Raw genomic sequence first — 17,592 nt, 5'->3', positions numbered from 1 at the left:
AAAAGAAAGGATTGATTCAGTAAAAATAAATGAAGTAAAGTTTACTAAAAGAAAGGATTGATTCAGTAAAAATAAATGAAGGAAAGTTTACTAAAAGAAAGGATTGATTCAGTAAAAAATAAATGAAGTAAAGTTTACTAAAAGAAAGGATTGATTCAGTAAAAATAAATGAAGTAAAGTTTACTAAAAGAAAGGACTGACTGAAGTTCAGTTCACTTATTTACTCTATGTAACATTTAAGTCTTGAAACCGAGTTGCTTAAATTTATCTGAAATTAAATGTACTTAAAAAAAGCAAATGCAGAAAGTTGCGAAACTTTTTTAAAGTAAATTTTACTCATCATTTTTTTTTTTGTGTATAAATACTGTAACCCTTTAACAGCTTAACTAACAGCTTTATTCCCGCTGCTCTGCTCGGCTGTAATAAGGCTGTGGAGGAGGAGATAGTGGGTCAGTCTGAATCAGAACCGGTCCGGACCGAGCCGGACCCCACAGACGGCCCTCAGCCCACCCAGGCGGCGCCCGAGGGGACGGACGCGTACGACTTTAAGGAGTATGAGCTTAAGGAGTATGACGTGAACGAGTTTGATAAAAGTCAGTATGAGTTCGGGGCGTACGATGAGAACCCGAACCCCACGGCCGCCGCGTACGAGGACGAGTTCGGGGTCGGGAAACCGGCCGAAACCGACGTAGAGGAAACGCAAGTCGGCACCGGCGTAAGTATCACACCCTGTGAGCTGGGAGAGCATCAAACGGGGTGTGTGTGTGTGGGTGTGGGTGTGTGTTGGGCTGCACAATATACTGTAACACTGATTATAAAGGTATTGTGAGTATAGTGATAATGACCTTTGCGATGCTAAAACTGCAGACGGTTCTAATGTTTTAATCAGCATCTCTAACCAGACGTTCTCAAACATTTCTTAAGCCTTTAAAATGCCTTATGCCGTATACAGGATCCAGGTGAAAGTGACAAAAAACCTTTATTCTCTGCAGTAAAATAACTTCCTGTTTTCTCTCTAATCCACTTAATAATTCCAGATCAGTAACAGGAATCAACCCAAATTCTGCATGATTAAAAATAGACATAAAAACTAGACTAAAACTAGACCTAAAAACTAGACTAGACTAGGTTTGGAACTGTTTGATTTGTATTCAGGAAAATAGCTTTATTTTTAAATTAAGTTTAGAAAAGAGCAAATTTTATGATTTTATTCATATTCAATTACAATTATGCTTTTTAGTAGTGTTCCTTATCAAACAAGAAAGCTTTGTATGTAATGCTTGAATAGAAATACTTAAGATTTAGTGGTGTAATGTCAAGCAGACCATTGACAAAAATCCTGGCCTGTTGAGGGTTTAATCTGAAGTGCTTGTTTTGTAGATAGTAAGTGCTTTGATATATGGTTGATTGGCATGCACTGTATTTTATTTTTATCCCTTTATCAGTCACACTAAAAATGCATTTGCAAAAAAAAAATATATATAATGAATTAAACAAAAAAACAAACAAACATAAAATAAATAAATAAAATATTTAGAAATAATGTCTGAAGTTAATTTTACGTCATATTTAAGCGTATGTTTATTTCTTTTTGCTAATTACTGTATATACTTGTAATTTTTTTGTTTGAAGTTTCCATAAACTAAATATGTTTTACTTAGTTAGATTTAACCACTTTTTGTGATAGCTTTTTACACAGATACCCATCAAAAAACACACTAATAGTACATTTGATTATGCGCATGTTTTAGCAAATGAGGATATAAATTATAACCATATGAATTAACTATAAAACCTCCCAACTTTAAATACTTACAAAATGCAATTGACAACACAATAGTATAGAAGCAAATTTAGTACAATATCAAAATTACAACAAAAATACTCGGTTTGAGAACTGCTGATCTAATAACCAGTCACGATGCGTTAACTATGCTATGAGCTTCCTGACCAATCACAGCTCTCAGTGAGATTCTGTATATAACACAGATCTGTCTGTAATTATATACTACCAAGGATCCATACATTCAATACATTGCAAAGCGTATCACAATATCACTATACTGTTATATTATAGTGTATTATCTATATTGTGCAACCCTGGTGAGTGTGTGTGTGTGAGTGTGTGTGTGAGTGTGTGTGTGTGTGTGTGTGTGTGAGTGTGTACATCATTCTCGGAGCTGGAGGTTTTGGATTTGGGGATAAACTCTGTGGTAATGTTTTTAATGTTTTGGCATGTGAAGGGTAAATGGGGAAATGTTAATATAACTGGTGGTTTTAGGGGCGGAGCCAAAGGGGCTTCAATGGCCGAAGCTAAAATCTGATTGGCCCCTTGAAGTGCTACTGTTCTGTCACTTACTTTGTCTATGCACAGTAAAAATACATGTAAAATTGGTGAGTTAAAAGGTTTTATGCAAAAATATAAAATCTGCAATCAAAAATGTGCAAAACAAAAAATGAAAGCAAAGACTGGCAAAATACACAAAAAAGCAAATATTAATTAATTTACGCTGCACTTCAGGTCAGTTTAACGTTTATTAATTTCATTTTCCGACCGTTTTAGGATAAATACAAAAAAATTAGAAACTTGGATTTCAAAAATCATTTTTTATTTATTTATTTTTTTAATTTAGTGTAGTCTACAATAAATAAATTTTCATCCATTTTCCAATTTTATTTTATTTTTTCATCTTTAGCTCTCACAATCAGAATTGCAGGAAAAATGAAAAATTAAATCTTATTTTCATTTTCTAATTTTTCCATTTTTGCATTTTGCAATTTGAATTTGTGTTACAACACACAAAAAATGACAAATCTAAAAAAATAATTTCGAGTCATTTCTCTTCATGACTCTCAAGTTTATGGTTTTACCTGCTTTTATTCCACTTGAATTGAGTGATATGTTGGGGTAGGTCTGAAATTCAATCTATATTAATTGATTTTTGCATATTTTGCCAGTCTTTGTTTTTTTTGTGTGTGTTTTTGTGGATTTTTTTGTTGATTTTTGATTGCAGATTTTATATTTTTGCATAAAACCTTTTAACTCACCACATGTATTTCTACTGAAACATACACCTTTTTCTTTTTATTCTTAAAATTTTGATTGCAGATGTTATTGTTATATATTTCTTTCTGTAAAACATTTCACACAAAATTAGTTGCATTGATTTTCTTTCTCTTTTTTTGTTTTATTACTGGCGAATTAATACTTGGCCCCTGTATGATTATTGTATTGTGGCCCCTTGATGCCCCTAGAAATCTTAGAAATGCCATTGGTTGATATGAACATTTCAGCACAGTTATGCTATTCATAACTTTTCTCCTTTTTTATTTTTTTCATGACCATGTTTGAAACTCTCGCACTTTCTCTCTCTCTCTCACACACACACACACACACACACACACCTGCACACTGTGCTGTTTTCTTTCCTCGCTGTGAATGAAGTCATGTCCCGTTCAGCTCCCGGTTTGTAACCAGCAGGCTGTTAGGACTCTATCTGCCCCGTTAGCCCCAAGCCACTGCAATTACCCCATTCCAGCGAGCCAGCTGTCTGTTCACACACGCCCTGAGCTCCACCTCCTCCCAAAAAAGACATCATTTACCCCCATCCCCCCGACTCCCACCCCCTGCAGCTAAACCTCCACACACACACATGCATGACCCACAGTCTGCAGTGGAAATCAGCCAGCAGCTACACACAGGGGGGCAGCAGGTTACCGGTATCAGTTACACTATAATGACCAAAAAACTGTCAAAAGTATTCACTCACCCGTATAAATCACTGCAGACACTTCTACAAACACTAGTGAAACAATGGTGAACTTCAGCACCTGTGCAACAAGATCAAATAATAAAAGAAAAAGCAGATCACTCAGTTTAAATGAAATTAGAGCAGATAAAACCATTAACAGTAAAGTAAAATTAAGTAAATAAATTAACATACATCCATTCATACACATCCTTTACCATACTTTGCATTCCTACTGCAACATATTTCAAACAAAGTTGAGAGAAAGGGGAATTCAGGACTAGTATTGATGTAAAAATAATTGTAAGCATGATTTTGTGCGGTTGTTTCTGAATAATCCAATCATTTATACTGCATCTAGATAAATCTGTTCAACTCCAACTGAAAAGCTCTGCTTATTATGTGTTATTTCAACCAGTAACTCAATAAAGAGCACAATTGGCCTTTCTCTCTCTGGGTGATGTGGATCAGCACAAGGCTGCGTCTGTGAGCTGGTGTATCAGAACCGACTCGCTGCGCTTTCCTCCGAGCGTTAGCGCTGTGATGCTACTCGGCAATGCTGCATCAGCATCAGCAGCAGTTTAATAAAGAGGCGGAGTCTGACTTCGCATGTGTCGGAGGAGGCATGTGCTAGTCTTCTTCACCCTCCTGGTATTGTAGCATCACTAGTGATGGGGGAAGTGCTAATGAGTGGGTTGGGTAATTGACCATAGAAATTAGAGAAAAAATGGGGGAAAAACATAGAAATGAATCTCAGTAAACGTTATTATCATTATTATTGTATTGTGTAGTTCAGAGATGTGCTGATCATAAAGAAATGCCCCTCTGTTTAAAAAAAGGTCTATATATCACACATTAACCTAATATTTCTATAGTTAATTCAATGAAAGTCTGTAAATCTACTGTGTTCAACGTTTGAGATGATTCCACACTATATCCCACTGTGTTTTTAGCATGGAGGTGGAGCTAATTAATTAATGAATGTCTTATTAGGGTCAGTATCCAATAATAACACACTCTTAATGTGTAGTATACACACACTACAGCCCAATACAGTCTAAACACACACACACACACACACACACACACACACACACTCACTCTCTGACCACAGCATGACTGTCCTTTCTTAGACTTTAAGCAGCTTCACCTTCTCATCTTTCTCTCTCTCTCTCTCTCTCTCTCTACACACACACACACACACACACACACTATACACACTTTATCAGCAGTTTCTATGTAAGAAGATGACCACAGGACTTTTTTTAGAAGCTAGTTGTTATCAATTTTATTTAATTTTTATTTCTTCTTCATAATATTATATATTAACAGTGTTATAACACTAAAAAAACAGAGCCACTGATTAATACCTAAACCCAAATTTAGTATCACCATTACTCCTAAAAACAAAAGCGACAAGTACAACTTAATAAAATGATTTCAGTGAGCTTCAATATAAAAATATATATAAATGTTTGTTGAGCCAACGAAACTTAAAATAAGCACAACAAGTCACCAGTCAGGTTATTCTAAATCTTGTGTCCAAACTTAAGGTAAAAATGAATCAGATTTTTCTTGATTTAAGTCTTATTTGACTAATTTTGCGATTTTATGCTTGTTTTTTAAGAAATCTTACTAAAAATGTGCTCACCGAATTGCTTTTCTTTTTTTTTTTTTTTTTACATATATTTGGTCCAGATTTTGCCAATGTTTTTTTTTTTTTTTTTTTTTGCAGTGTAGAATATTACTATCTGAAGGCTTGAGATAAAAACTGAAAAATCTATGCTTATATTAAGTAAAAAATTATAATATCTGCCCATACGATAAGCTAATTTTTCTTCCTAAGATTTCTTAAAATGATTGAAGTAGGATCTGAATCAAGCACTACTGGGGTTTAAATTTGGACATAAGCATCAGACCAGTGAATTTTTTAGCGTATTTTGAATCCATTATTCCTAAAATAAGCAATGCGTAGATAGACAAAAGAATCTGAGAAAATAAGTTTCCCTTGAAATTATATAGTTTGCTGAGATTTAGTTTTTTGCAGTGTAGGACAAAAACTGTATGGTTGTACAAGTAGAACTTTGTATAAATCTCTTAAATTAAATTTGACTATTATTAGAGTTTTAGGGGCAACCCTTAAGTAAAAATAAGTTTTTTTTTTTTTCATAATTATTTTAGTGATTTTTTGGGGGCCATTCCAATATTAGGTGTAGAGCTGTTTTATTATGTGAATATTTTGGGTTCTGGATTAATCCATTGAACCATTAATATATATATATATATATATATATATATATATATATATATATATATATATATATATATATATATATATATATTTTTTTTTTTTTTTAATTATACATAATCCTACAGTTTTTTTACATATAAAATATTGACTCAAACCCTTGGTCGAATCTGTAGTTAAGAAAGCTTTAAAAAAATAATTTAATATTATCATGTTATGTTTAATATATATGTATAGAGACACACAGACACTACTTTAGACCCAAACACTGAGGTCCTGGAGGCATCTTCCTGCATGAAGCTGGATGAGGTGAAGAGCTCAGGCCAGTCCTGTCCTGCTGTGGGTTTAACCTTTGACCTGTTTTGTGTCCTGCAGGTTGGTGGAGGAGCTTTTCTGGGGCAGAAAGGAGAGAAAGGTGAACCGGCCGTCATCGAACCCGTAAGTAACCTTCACTTTACTATTACAGCAGGAAATGTGATGATGAGGGATCTCTATCTGTGTAATAATAATGTAATAATTTAATATACAGCTCTGGAAAAAGTTCAAATGAAGAGACCGCTTCAGTTTCTGAATCAGTTTCTCTGATTTTGCTATTTATAGGTTTATATTTGAGTAAAATGAACATTGTTGTTTTATTCTATAAACTACAGACAACATTTCTCCCAAATTACAAATAAAAATATTCTCATTTAGAACATTTATTTACAGAAAATGAGAAAATAAAAAGAAAAAGAGCTTTCAGACCTCAAATAATGCAAAGAAAACACCCTGGTTTGTTTTTAATCACAGTTTTTTTTTCTTCATCTTGGCATCATGTTCTCCTCCACCAGTCTTACACACTGCTTTTGGATAACTTTATGCTGCTTTACTCCTGGTGTAAAAATTCAAGCAGTTCAGTTTGGTGGTTTGATGGCTTGTGATCATCCATCTTCCTCTTGATTATATTCCATAGTTTTTTTTTAATTTGGTAAAATCAAAGAAACTCATCATTTTTAAGTGCTCTCTTATTTTTTTAACAGAGCTGTATAATAAGACATTTGCGTATGGAACCTCTTTATCAAAACTGAACGTTTTAATGAGTTAATGTTTTAATGAGTCTTTATTAAGATGATGTAATGTTATATGTTTGATTGCTCTGTTTGTTTTAGGGAATGCTGATTGAAGGACCTCCTGGAGCTCCGGGTCCCGCTGTGAGTTATTGTTTTGGGCCTTTTTCTAATCAGTTTTTTGCCTGTTTTGCTGTTCATTCTCTGCATTTGTGTTTTTTTTTTACATGTCTGCCTTTATTTGGATTATTACTCTGTAGGGTCTTCCAGGACCACCAGGTCTACAGGGTCCCCCAGGTCCATCTGGAGATTCTGGTGACCGGGTAAGAGTCTATTTCTGTCTCTGTCCAGTCACTGCTGTGGGTGGACTGACCCCTGGGGTACAGGGTGGGGTAGATTTGTATTGGAAGAGGTCATGGGTAGGGCACTGGAAACTGGAAACCTGTTGTTATAAAAAAATATATAGTTGCACCAGAAGAAAGTATCAGATTGCAACTCTATTCAGAAGGAAGTTACCAGGAAGAATAAAACATATGGAAACTCTTGATCATATTTATTGAGCTGTGCATGTCTCAGCATTGAGTTGTAGAGGTTCCTAATGGCTACCAACCAAGTTACAATTGTATTATGTTAGCATTTGAGGTAAAAACATATTATCTCCTAGATACTCCCAGTGATAAATGGCAGATTAAATATGTTGGTAATATAGAGAAAGAAAAATCACATTGATTCTCAATCAAACACATTGATTCACCACTAAAATCACCAAAAATATCAGGATTCACCACCAAAACCACCAAAAATATCAGGATTCACCACTAAAATCACCAAAAATATCAGCATTCAACAGCAAAATCACCAAAAAGACATTGATTCACCATCAAAATCACCAAAAAGACATTGATTCACCACCAAAATCACCAAAAATATCAGGATTCACCACCAAAATCACCAAAAATATCAGGATTCACCAGCAAAATCACCAAAAATATCAGGATTCACCACCAAAATCACCAAAAATATCAGGATTCACCAGCAAAATCACCAAAAATATCAGGATTCACCACCAAAATCACCAAAAATATCAGGATTCACCAGCAAAATCACCAAAAAGACATTGATTTACCACCAAAATCACCATCACCACCATAGATTCTCAATTAAACACCGTGATTCAGCACCAAAACTACATAGATTTTCAAACACAGTGATTCACCACTAAAAACACCAAGAATATCAGGATTCACCAGCAAAATCACCAAAAACACAAAGATTCTCAAACACTGTGATTCACCACCAAAACCACAATGATTTTTAAAACACAAATACCACATTGATTCTCAATCAAACACCGTGGTTCGGCACCTACACTGATTTTTTAAACACCAAAATCACCAAAAATATTATGATTTACCACCAAAATCACATTGATTCTCAAACACTGTAGTTCAGCACCAAAACGACATTGATTTTCAAACACTATGATTCACCACAGAAAGCACCAAAACACAGTGATTCACCACCAAAACTACATTGAATTGAAACACTGTGATTTACCACCAAAAACACCATGATTTACAACCAAAATCACAATAAACATTATGATTCACCACTGATTTTCAATCAAACACCGTAGTTCAGCACCAAAACTATATTGGTTTTCAAACACAGTGATCCACCACAGAAAACACAATTAATTCACCACCAAAATCACCAAAAACACCATGATATACCACCAAAATCACCATAAATCCCATGAGTCACCACCAAAATCACCATGAATCCCATGAGTCACCACCAAAATCCCCAAAAACACATGATTCACCACCAAAATCAGCATAAACACCATGATTGACCACCAAAATCACCCAAAATATTGTGATTCACCGCCAAAATCACCTTGATTCTAAATCAAACAATGTAAATCTCCACAAAAACACAATGATTCACAATTAAATATATATATTTTTTATCATCACCAGCACTCTCCAACATCATCATTCTCCAATAGATGTCAATCTTTACCAAACACCGTCAGTTTCCAAAAAGCACCATCACCTGTACCAAGCACCAACACAGACCATCACTCTCTATCAAACACGCTCATTCTTTATCAATCATCAATCAACTTTATTCTCCAGTCAAACACAATCATTCTCCAACACCATGATTTACCATAAAACATCATTTTTACCTCCTAAAACACCACTATCTTTCTCAATGGAACAGTGTTTCCCACTAATCAATATATATATATATTCCCACACCTACATATCTCACCAAACACCAGTATTTAACGGGGGAGAACACTGTAGATGGTTTGTGTAGCTCAGCGTTGGTGTTTGTTGGTGTTTGATGGAGAGCTCTGGGTCGCAGTGGTCTGGGTTCAGATAGCCGAGGGCTCCTCAGGGCCCCTCTGTTCTTAATCATGAGCCAGAAGAGCTTCTTTCCTGTGTTTATTTAACTTTCAAGGATCAGCTACAGAAGAGCTGAGCTGGAACAGGGGGGAGCTTAGAACAGCAGGAACGTGTGGAAATGGAGTGGATGGGAACCCATTTGGGACATAATACATATCCATCATTCTTAACGTCATTTAATATGAAAATAGACTGAGGGGGATCTTTAAAATGTAATTTTTTATCTCTAAATTCAACTTTAATGTATACAGATTTACATTTCTAACCATATTTTACTCAGTAATGGTTTTAAATACATGTATTTTTTTTCTATAAGCTGAACTCACAGTTTCTTTATATTCTTTCTCTCTCTCTTTCTCCACCAGGGTCCTGCAGGACGTCCTGGTCTTCCTGGTGCTGATGGGTTGCCAGGTCCTCCTGGTACCATGCTGATGCTGCCGGTAAAACCCATATTATTCTTATTGCTAACTAAATTACTGTGTATACTGTGCAACAGCATGTTATAACAATTATAATAGCATTATTATATATGAAAAACACAGTCAGAATGTACTGAATAATGTATAAGAAACATTTAGCAGGCAAACTGAATATATTGGACACAGAATACAGGATGTACTGACTATTATCTTCAGAAAGTACTGAATGTTTTAAATGCAATAGATAGTTAGAAAGTACTGAATGTTTTAAATATAATATATAGATAGAAAGTACTGAATGTTACAAATGCAAAAGACAGTTTAAAAATACTGAATGTTATAAATGCAGTAGATAGAAAGTACTGAATGTTAAAAACGAAATACATAGTTAAAAGGTACTGAATGTTCTAAATGCAATTAATAGTTTGAAAGTACTGAATGTTATAAATGCAATATATAGTTAGAAAGTACTAAATGCTTTAAATGCAATTAATAGTTTGAAAGTACTAAATGTTATAAATGCAATATATAGTTAGAAAGTACTAAATGCTTTAAATGCTATACATAGTTTGAAAGTACTGAATGTTATAAATGCAATAGATAGTTTGAAAGTACTGAATGTTATAAGTGCAATACATAGTTAGAAAGTACTAAATGTTATAAATGCAATAGATAGTTTGAAAGTACTGAATGTTATAAGTGCAATACATAGTTTGAAAGTACTGAATGTTATAAATTTAATGGATGGTTAGAAAGTATTTAGTGTTGTAAACAAAATACACAGTTAAAAAAGTACTGAATGTTATAAATTCAATAGACACTTAAAAAGTACTAAATATTAATATAAATGCAAAGGACAGTTAGAAAGTAAAGTACTGAATGTTACGAACGCAAGAGGTGGACAGAACATACTCAATATAATACATGCAATACATGCGACAGCAGTACTGAATAATGTATATGGCATGTACTGAACATACTGAATTATGTATATATATATATATATATATATATATATATATATATATACACATATATGTATATACAGGAGAAAAACTTCATAGTGCTAAATATTATACAGTATATGACATTTACAGTTAGAATGTTCTGATAAATGTGTAATGACATACAGAATACAGAATGTACTGAATAATATGGGCACTAAATGTCCTACTGAATAATACTGAATACTGAATAATGTTCTGGACATATACAATATATAGTTAGGAAAAACTTAAACTTATACTTATACTATAACTAGTATAGCATGATTATTACAGCATAATATATATTATAAGATTAAGATTAGACAATCACTGAATATTACAGGTGTCATATAAACAGCAGGTACTGAACTTTATACATGACACATATAAAACATATATTATGGTTCAGTATTAACGTGTGTGTGTGTGTGTGTGTTGTGCAGTTCCGTTTCGGAGGGGATGGAGAGAAGGGTCCAGTGGTCTCGGCTCAGGAGGCTCAGGCCCAGGCGATCCTGTCCCAGGCCAGGGTGAGTGCAGCGGGATGGGGGCGGGGCTAAACGACCCCGGGGGGTTTACAGCTGCCCCCCGGCCAGAGGAGGAGGGGGAGTGTAAACTTTACAGCCCTCTAAGCTGAGAAGTTGGGGGGCGGGGCAGGTTTAGGGGTATGTTGGTGGGTGGGGGCAGTTAATGAGGGGATGTGCCCCGGGGTGCAGGAAGAGGTGGGGTGCTCACAGTTACTATAAATAAGCGTAACAGGAATCATTTATTAATTAATTTACTTTTCTGCTGGTAGAGGAGCTTAACTTTTAACTTTTCACCCTTTAAAACAAGTTTATCATATTAGATACATATGCAATATTAATAGTTAAATAGTTATTTGCCTACAATACATAAATACGTTTTAATAAAAAAAAAAAAAAATGTATATACTCTAATTAGATGCTCTGACCCCCCCTGATGGATAATCTATGTATTGCACACACCAGAAAAATACATATAGATTTATAAAATGAATTTATACAGTATGTTTGGATATATCAAATGCGATACAACATACAATTATATATGTGTCTGTATTCATTTATTTTTGTAGATAGTTGATTAGAAAGTCAAAAAAGCAACTTTATGTAAAAGAATATACAATATTCTCATTTTTACATATATAAAAAATATAGTCTTCTGCAAAAGTTTGGCCACATATAAATATATGTATTATTTTTAAATGAATCATCTAATAAACATTTGTGTGTAAAGTAAGTGTTTACGATTAAGTGATTAAGTCAAATTAAATGCTATATATATATATAAATAACCATTATTTGCAAAATAAATAAAATACATAAGAAAATATATAAATACATACAGAAAAAAAAAAACAACAACAAAATGTATCATTAGAGCAGGGACACTTGAGATATTTTGTGTTAGAATGTGTATAACATATTAATTTATTAATTTGATATAATTTGACCTAATTAAATTCTTCATCTTAATCTTTATTTTAATATTAGGGAGAAGCTAATCCAATATACAGTATATCATCAATTTATCAATGTATTCATCCATCTATCAGTATATCCGTCTGTCTGTGTGTATGGTTAATTTACCAGACTCACACACACACACACACACTCACACACACACACACACACACACACACCTGCACCACCTGTCTGTAAACATGGTGGCTGATCTCCGGCTGTGTGAAATAGAGCCTGCTGGTGTTTTCTTTACTAAAATCAGAGCGCAGTAAAAATAGCGAGGGGGGGTGGGGGGGTGGGGGCTAACGACCCGCAGGTGGGCAGGGCGACAGGTGGGTCAGAACAACCACCCACCCCCCCCCCCCCCCGGGATGAGGGTCCGACCACGAGTCTGATAATTATAATAACTGTTCACTTAAATACACAGTGTTTATTTAGTGTTTATTAGTGTTTGTTATTGTGTATTGTTATGTTTCTTACTATTTATTTAATGTTTAGTAGTGAGTATAAGTGTTGAATATTGTTTATTAGTATTTGTGTAGTATTTATTAGTGTTTATTTGTGTTTAGTAATGTGTAATAGTAGTAGAGTTTTATACAGACTCTATATTAATATAATAAAGCTTGTATGTGTGTGTAGTAGGGGTGGGTAATATTATATCGTATACAATATATCGTGACACAGAAATATCATGATATTAAAAATCCATATTGTGATAATAGGGCTGTTAAAAAGTAGTCTATTATTTACTGTGAAGCTTTAGGTGTATTTATTGTATAATTGTTTTAGTTTGCAGTTTATATGCATGAAAATATTCTGCAATATTATTTGCTGCATTATATTATTTTATGCTATATTATTTATTTTGCCACATTATGATTATTCTGTTATACTGTTATACTATATTCCTGAAATTCATTAATTATTTCAGTTTTCCTATATCGCCAAGTATATCGTTATCGCAAAAATACCCTGAAATATCGTGATATTATTTTAGAGCCATATCGCCCACACCTAGTGTGTAGTAAATGTGTTTGTGTTTATGGTGGGAGGTTATTATTGCTGATTTGGGGTGTAAGGAGTATGTATGTTAATATGTTATAAATATATGAATATATTTATATTGTGAGTGGTGTTTGTTTGTGTACAGCTGGCTATGCGAGGTCCTCCAGGTCCGATGGGTTTAACTGGACGCTCCGGCCCGGTGGTGAGTATTCACTTCTCTCTCTCTTTGTGTGATTCAGTGACTCAGTGATTCAGTGACTCAGTGGTTCAGTAATTCAGTGATTCAGTAATTTAGTGATTCAGTAATTCAGTGATGCTCACAGAATATCAAAAAGATGAATGCAGTAGCTCTATGCCCTGGATAGAAGAATAAATGGGCCAAATTACACATAATTGCAATTGAGTAATATTGCAAAAAAAAATGCCCATAAATAATGACATATTAAATAAGTTTTTACATATCTAGTATGTTAAATGCATGATATATAAAAGTTATACCTACTTAATATGTGCAAAAAATATATAATAATTATATAATAAATAATAAATAATCTCGCCCATTTTCTTTTCTTTTATTTTATTTTAATCTTAGAGACAGTCTTGCCCATTTTATTTGTTTGTTTTAATCTTAGAGACAGTTTTGCCCAGTTTATTTTATTTTATTATTATTTTTTTAAATCTTAGATACAGTCTCATCCAGTTTATTTTGTTTTATTTTAATAATTTTATTTGATTTGATTTAAATCTTAGATACAGCGTTGTTAAGTCCATTTTGTTTTATTTTATTTTATTTCTTGTTTTTATTTTTTCTTTAATTTAAGTCTAAGAGTCTTTCCTATTTTATTTTATTGTATTTCATTTGACAGTTTTACTTAAATATTAGAAACATTCAAACGCATTTAGGCTTTCATATACAGTAAATGTATTATTATTTAGTTCTATTTAAATGTTAGAGACAATCTACCCCATATTTTATTCTGTTTTATTTATTGTATCGCAAAATTATGTGAAAATATCATATTGTGAGATGCCCTGTGATTCCTGCCCTTACTTAAAACAGTAAGAAAATCATGCATATTGGTTGAGTTTTAGAGATTTTAAGTACTGATTAAAACCCTGCTTTAATGGGATTTATTGTATTTAAATAATAGGGACCATCTAACCTATATTATATCTATCTGTGTCTCTTATGCCATGTTTTTCCAAAATTACTCAAATACAGTTAATTTATCAAACAATTTATCAATTAATAAATTAATAAATGCACTTTTCTAGCAGCAGTTCTGCACATTACCATATTAATATTGTATTATTATATCCTCATAGTCCTATAAAAGTCCTTTAGTAGCATCTTTCCTCTCTGTGTTACAGTAAGCTGTTGTAATAAGTCTGAATTTCAGTCTGATATTCTGTAAATTCAGTACGAGCTTCTCTCTGCAGCTCCAGTTACTAATGACCCGGCTCCCCCGCGGTTCTGATAGAGGAACAGGAGGAGCTGCAGGCGGGTCAGAACCCCTGCTCCGGAGTCTTTCAGGAGAATAGAGATGCTTTGGTTCTGAGAGAGTGTTACTGACACTCGATCCACCACTTAACCACAGCCAACGCCACTTCAGACTTGAGCTGTGGGATTATCCCTCGCTCCTCTCCTCTCCTCTTTTCTCCTCTCCGGCTCTTAACAGACTGAGACACTGGAGAAAGACGGAGATAAGAGCTTTGAGCAGCTCCTTCTGATGAATTCACTTTCTGTTTTTTATTTGGATGCATTCAGACTAGAGAGCTAAAAACTAGAGGTGGGACAAAATATCAGAATCGTGATATATGCGATTGTTTTAATTTGAGATATATAGTATCGATATGTGAAATATAGGTGCTCTAAATCTATTTAACCATCCAATCTAATCACCTATAAATCTAAGTTAGCATCTGTCTCTACATCTTTCCATCAATCCATCCATCTATCATTTCTTACTGACTTTCTGTCTGTCTTTGTATCAATCCTTCTCTCTATCAATCATCCCTCCATCTATTCATTCCACTTCCCACCTACTCACTCAGTCTGTGTACGTACCCACCCACCTGCCTGTCTATGTTTCCTCCCTTCATTCATCCATCCATCCATCTACCTACCCACCTTTTTATCTGCATATTCATGTTTCCTTTGATCCATCCATCCATCCATCCATCCATCCACCTGTCTATCTGCCAGTTTCCTTACATTCATTCATTCATCCATCCATCCATCCACCTACCCACCTGTCTATCTGCCTGTGTTTCCTTCAATTTATTCATTAATTCATTCATTCATTCATTTATTCATTCATCCATCCATCCACCTACCCACCTGTTTATCTGCATATCCATCTTTCCATCCATCCATCCATCCATACACTTGTCTATCTGCCTATCTGTTTACTTCCATTCATTCATTCATCCAGCTATCCATCCATCCATCCATCCATCCATCCATCCATCCATCCATCCATCCATCCATCCATCCACCTACTCACCTGTCTATCTGCCTATGTTACCTTCCATTCATTCATTCATTCATTCATTCATTCATTCATTCATCCACCTACCTACCTGTCTATCTGCCTATGTGTTTCCTTCCATTTATTCATTCATTCATTCATTCATTCATTCATCCATCCATCCATCCATCCACCTACCCACCTGTTTATCTGCATATCCATCTTTCCATCCATCCATCCATCCATCCATCCATCCATCCATCCACCTGTCTATCTGCCTATCTGTTTCCATTCATGCATTCATTCATTTATTCATTCATTCATCTATCCACTCACCTGTCTATTTGGCTATCTATGCTCCCATCCATCCATCTATCTACCCACCCAACTGTCTATTTGCATATCCATCCATCCACATACCCACCTGTTTATCTGCATATCCATGTTTCCATCCATCCATCCATCCATCCATCCATCCATCCATCCATCCACATTTTTCTTTTAATTCATCCATTCATTCATCCATCTATCTATCTACCCACCCACCTGTCTATTTGCATATCCATCCATCCATCCATCCTATCTGTCTATCTGCCTATCTGCCAATCTATGATTCATACAACCATTCATCCATCACTCTATCTATTCATCAATCCAGCCACCTGTCTGTCAACTTTTCATGTCTGTCTGTCTTTCATCTATTTGTTTATGTATTTATCCATCCATCCATCTAAAGTATGGTAGCTTAGCTTATTGAACCTTTATTAAAAAGCTAAAATGCTAAATGCTGCTAAAATTAGCCCTTCCTTTAGCGCTACAGTGCTGCACTATGAAACTAGGCCATTTGATGCACGTCACCTTTTATCACTGTTCAGTGATTTCTACTAAAATTAACATCAGCTTTGCAGACAGTTAGCATTACTCTGCTAAACTTAGCGCAGCTAAAACACAGCTTTGTAAATAAGAGACGCCGCAGGCTGTCATCACCGTCTTCTTCATCTTCCGGCTCTAAATGTCGAGTGCAGGTTTTCTGCAGCAGCTCATTAAGTTATTAAGCTCATACTTCAGTCCTGCAGAGATGCTAGCGAGCGGTCGCTGTTAGCATGACTGGGTCTTTACTTAGCTAAACATAGCGGAGCTAAAACACAGCTATTTAAATGAGACTAACCGCAGGCAGCCCAGACTATCACTGCTGCTTTTTCATCTCACAGCTCCTAATTTCATGCTGTAGGTCCGCTGGTATCTCTCCAGCAGCTCATTCAGTTCCTCCTCTCCTCCTTCAGTGGCTGCAGTGACTACAGTAGATAATATACTATTTTTTTAAGTTTTGTTTTTTATACTGAGTCTGGAAGGTACATGATAATGGATGAAGAACCCAATCTGATACTTTTATAGAGAAAAAATAGTTAAAATTGAGTTTTGATTTTTATTGCAATATCTATTTTACTGTTGAATCTCTCTCACACGTTCTCTCAGTCTGTATATGTTCCTCTTTTTGTGTGTGTGTGTGTCCATCCATCCATCTATCCATCATCCATCCATCCATCCATCCATCCATTTACATACCCACCTATACATCTATCTGTCTATATGTGTACCTACCCTTCCATCCATCTATCCATCATCCATCCATCCATCAACATACCCACATACACATCTGTCTATATGTGTATCTACCCTTCCATCCAGTCATCCATCCATTCATCCATCTATTCATCCGTATACATACCCACATAGACATTTTTCTGTCTATATGTGTATCCATCCATC

The 17,592-nt window shown here is 34.7% G+C and overlaps 1 protein-coding gene across 4 annotated transcripts in view; it reads left to right on the top strand.

The window, feature by feature from the left end:
* col11a1a (collagen, type XI, alpha 1a) overlaps nucleotides 1-17,592 on the top strand; it is a 193,666-nt gene that overhangs the window by 70,386 nt on the left and 105,688 nt on the right. For 2 of the 4 annotated variants that reach the window (XM_049480869.1, XM_049480868.1), the window contains 7 exons: nucleotides 428-715; nucleotides 6,373-6,435; nucleotides 7,146-7,187; nucleotides 7,304-7,366; nucleotides 9,826-9,900; nucleotides 11,309-11,392; nucleotides 13,497-13,553. In XM_049480869.1, coding sequence (XP_049336826.1) covers nucleotides 428-715; nucleotides 6,373-6,435; nucleotides 7,146-7,187; nucleotides 7,304-7,366; nucleotides 9,826-9,900; nucleotides 11,309-11,392; nucleotides 13,497-13,553 — 672 coding nt within the window. The remainder of the gene's footprint in view (nucleotides 1-427; nucleotides 716-6,372; nucleotides 6,436-7,145; nucleotides 7,188-7,303; nucleotides 7,367-9,825; nucleotides 9,901-11,308; nucleotides 11,393-13,496; nucleotides 13,554-17,592) is intronic. The other 2 variants (XM_049480871.1, XM_049480870.1) reach the window with 1 other exon arrangement.

The sequence above is a fragment of the Astyanax mexicanus genome, chromosome 6 (genome assembly GCF_023375975.1).
Source record: "Astyanax mexicanus isolate ESR-SI-001 chromosome 6, AstMex3_surface, whole genome shotgun sequence".
Taxonomy (NCBI): domain Eukaryota; kingdom Metazoa; phylum Chordata; class Actinopteri; order Characiformes; family Acestrorhamphidae; genus Astyanax; species Astyanax mexicanus.
Note: the sequence above shows the minus strand (reverse complement) of the source record. Positions and strands in the feature narration are given on the sequence as shown.